The sequence below is a fragment of the Primulina eburnea genome, chromosome 9 (assembly GCF_022965805.1).
Source record: "Primulina eburnea isolate SZY01 chromosome 9, ASM2296580v1, whole genome shotgun sequence".
Classification (NCBI taxonomy): Eukaryota; Viridiplantae; Streptophyta; class Magnoliopsida; order Lamiales; family Gesneriaceae; genus Primulina; species Primulina eburnea.
Genome location: NC_133109.1, coordinates 18723571 through 18725490, shown reverse-complemented (window position 1 = coordinate 18725490; position 1920 = coordinate 18723571). Strand labels below are relative to the sequence as shown.

The window sequence follows — 1920 nt, the reverse complement described above, 5'->3', positions numbered from 1 at the left end:
TTAAGTTTTGTCAAAGTAGGATCTTGATTATGTCTTAACTTGATTGTTTCTTGAAGGCATGGTTGTGCAGAAAGTGAAGCTAGGATCACTTTACCCATGTTTTTCCTACTTAAAGCATCAGCTACCTTATTTGCCTTTCCCGGGTGATAGCTTATTGTTAAATCATAATCTTTTAACAATTCAATCCATCTTCTCTGCCTCTCTGTGTGAACAAATACTTGAGACTTTGATGATCTGTGAATATCTCGCATTTGGCGCCATAAAGATAATGTCTCCAAATTTTTAAGGCAAAAAATACCGCAGCTAGTTCGAGGTCGTGAGTAGGATAATTTTTTTTCGTTTGGCTTCAATTGTCTTGATGGATATGCGATTACTCTTCCTTCTTGCATGAGTACGCATCCTAAACCCTCTTTTGATGCGTCACTGTAAATGGTAAAGCTTTTGTCCTCAGTGGGTAGAACCAGTACTGGTGTAGATGCAAGTTTTTCTTGAGCGTTTGGAAGCTCTTTTCACACTCCTCACTCCAGTTAAATTTTGAGTTCTTTTGTGTGAGTTTTTTAAGAGGCGTAGCTATTGAAGAGAAACCTTCAACAAATTTTCGATAGTAACCTGCCAATCCTAGAAAGCTTCGAATTTCAGTTACTTTCATAGGTCTCGGCCAGCCAGTGATTGCTTCCACCTTTTTAGGGTCCACAGATACTCCTCCTTTTGAAATGATATGGCCTAAGAAAGTCATACTTTTTAGCCAGAATTCGCATTTCTTGAATTTCGCGTATAACTTTTTTTCTCTTAACATCTGAAGAGTCAGGTGAAGATGTTCTTTGTGATCCTCTTCACTTGGGGAATATACGAGAATGTCATCGATAAATAGCACCACAAATTTGTCGAGAAATGGCTTGAATACTCTGTTCATGAGATCCATGAAAGCTGCTGGAGCATTTGTCAATCCAAATGGCATTACCGTAATCTCATAATGACCATATCTTGTTCTGAAAGCTGTCTTTGGAACGTCTTCTGGTTTGACCTTTAGTTGATGATATCCTGTCCTCAAATCAAGCTTGGAAAATACTGTGGCTCCTTTGAGTTGATCGAAAAGATCATCTATCCTTGGAATAGGATATCTGTTTTTGATTGTGATCTTGTTGAGTTCTCTATAATCGATACACAATCTCATACTTCCATATTTTTGTTTACCAATAAGACTGGAGCTCCCCAAGGAGAGACACTTGGTCTGATTTGTTTCTTGTCTAACAACTCTTGGAGTTGTTCTTTTAGCTCATTGAGTTCTGCTGGAGCCATTCGATAGGGTGCCTTTGATATTGGTGTAGCACCTGGTACCAATTTAATCTCGAATTCTATCTCACGGTCCGGAACCATTTCAGGTAGCTCTTCTGGAAAGACATCCGAAAATTCTTGTACCACTGGAATAACTTCTATCTTGAGCTCGAATCCTTCTTTTACTTCATTTACCATTTCTAGGTAGACTATTTCTCCAGACTTCATGGCTTTCCAGGTTTTAGATGCAGAAAGGAGGGATTTACGTTTCTTAGCCTTGCCATGGTATGTGATTTCTTTTTGGCTTGGAGTTCGGAGTTTGATATCTTACGCCGACAATATACTATTGCATGACTCTTGGATAACCAATCCATTCCCAGAATAACGTCGAACTCCACCATGTTGACTTGAATCAATTCAGCGTTGAATGTGTGTTCATTGATATATACTATGCAGTTCCGATGTATCTTATGTGTTTCAATTGTTTTACTGGTGGGAGTAGCAATTCTAAAAGGTTCAACAAGTATCTCTGGTATAAGCCCTAACTTCTTAGTGAATCTCTTAGAAATAAATGAATGAGTGGCACCACAGTCAAACAACACATAAGCTGAAATTTTATTGATTATAATGGTACCTGCCACGACA

At 38.5% G+C, this 1920-nt stretch overlaps 1 protein-coding gene across 1 annotated transcript; it reads right to left on the bottom strand.

Moving 5' to 3' along the window:
• Window positions 1–400: 400 nt before the first annotated feature.
• LOC140840776 (uncharacterized mitochondrial protein AtMg00860-like) lies at window positions 401–922 on the bottom strand. Its single transcript, XM_073207941.1, has one exon. The coding sequence runs from the start codon at window positions 920–922 to the stop codon at window positions 401–403; it is 522 nt and encodes a 173-aa protein (XP_073064042.1).
• Window positions 923–1920: the final 998 nt, after the last annotated feature.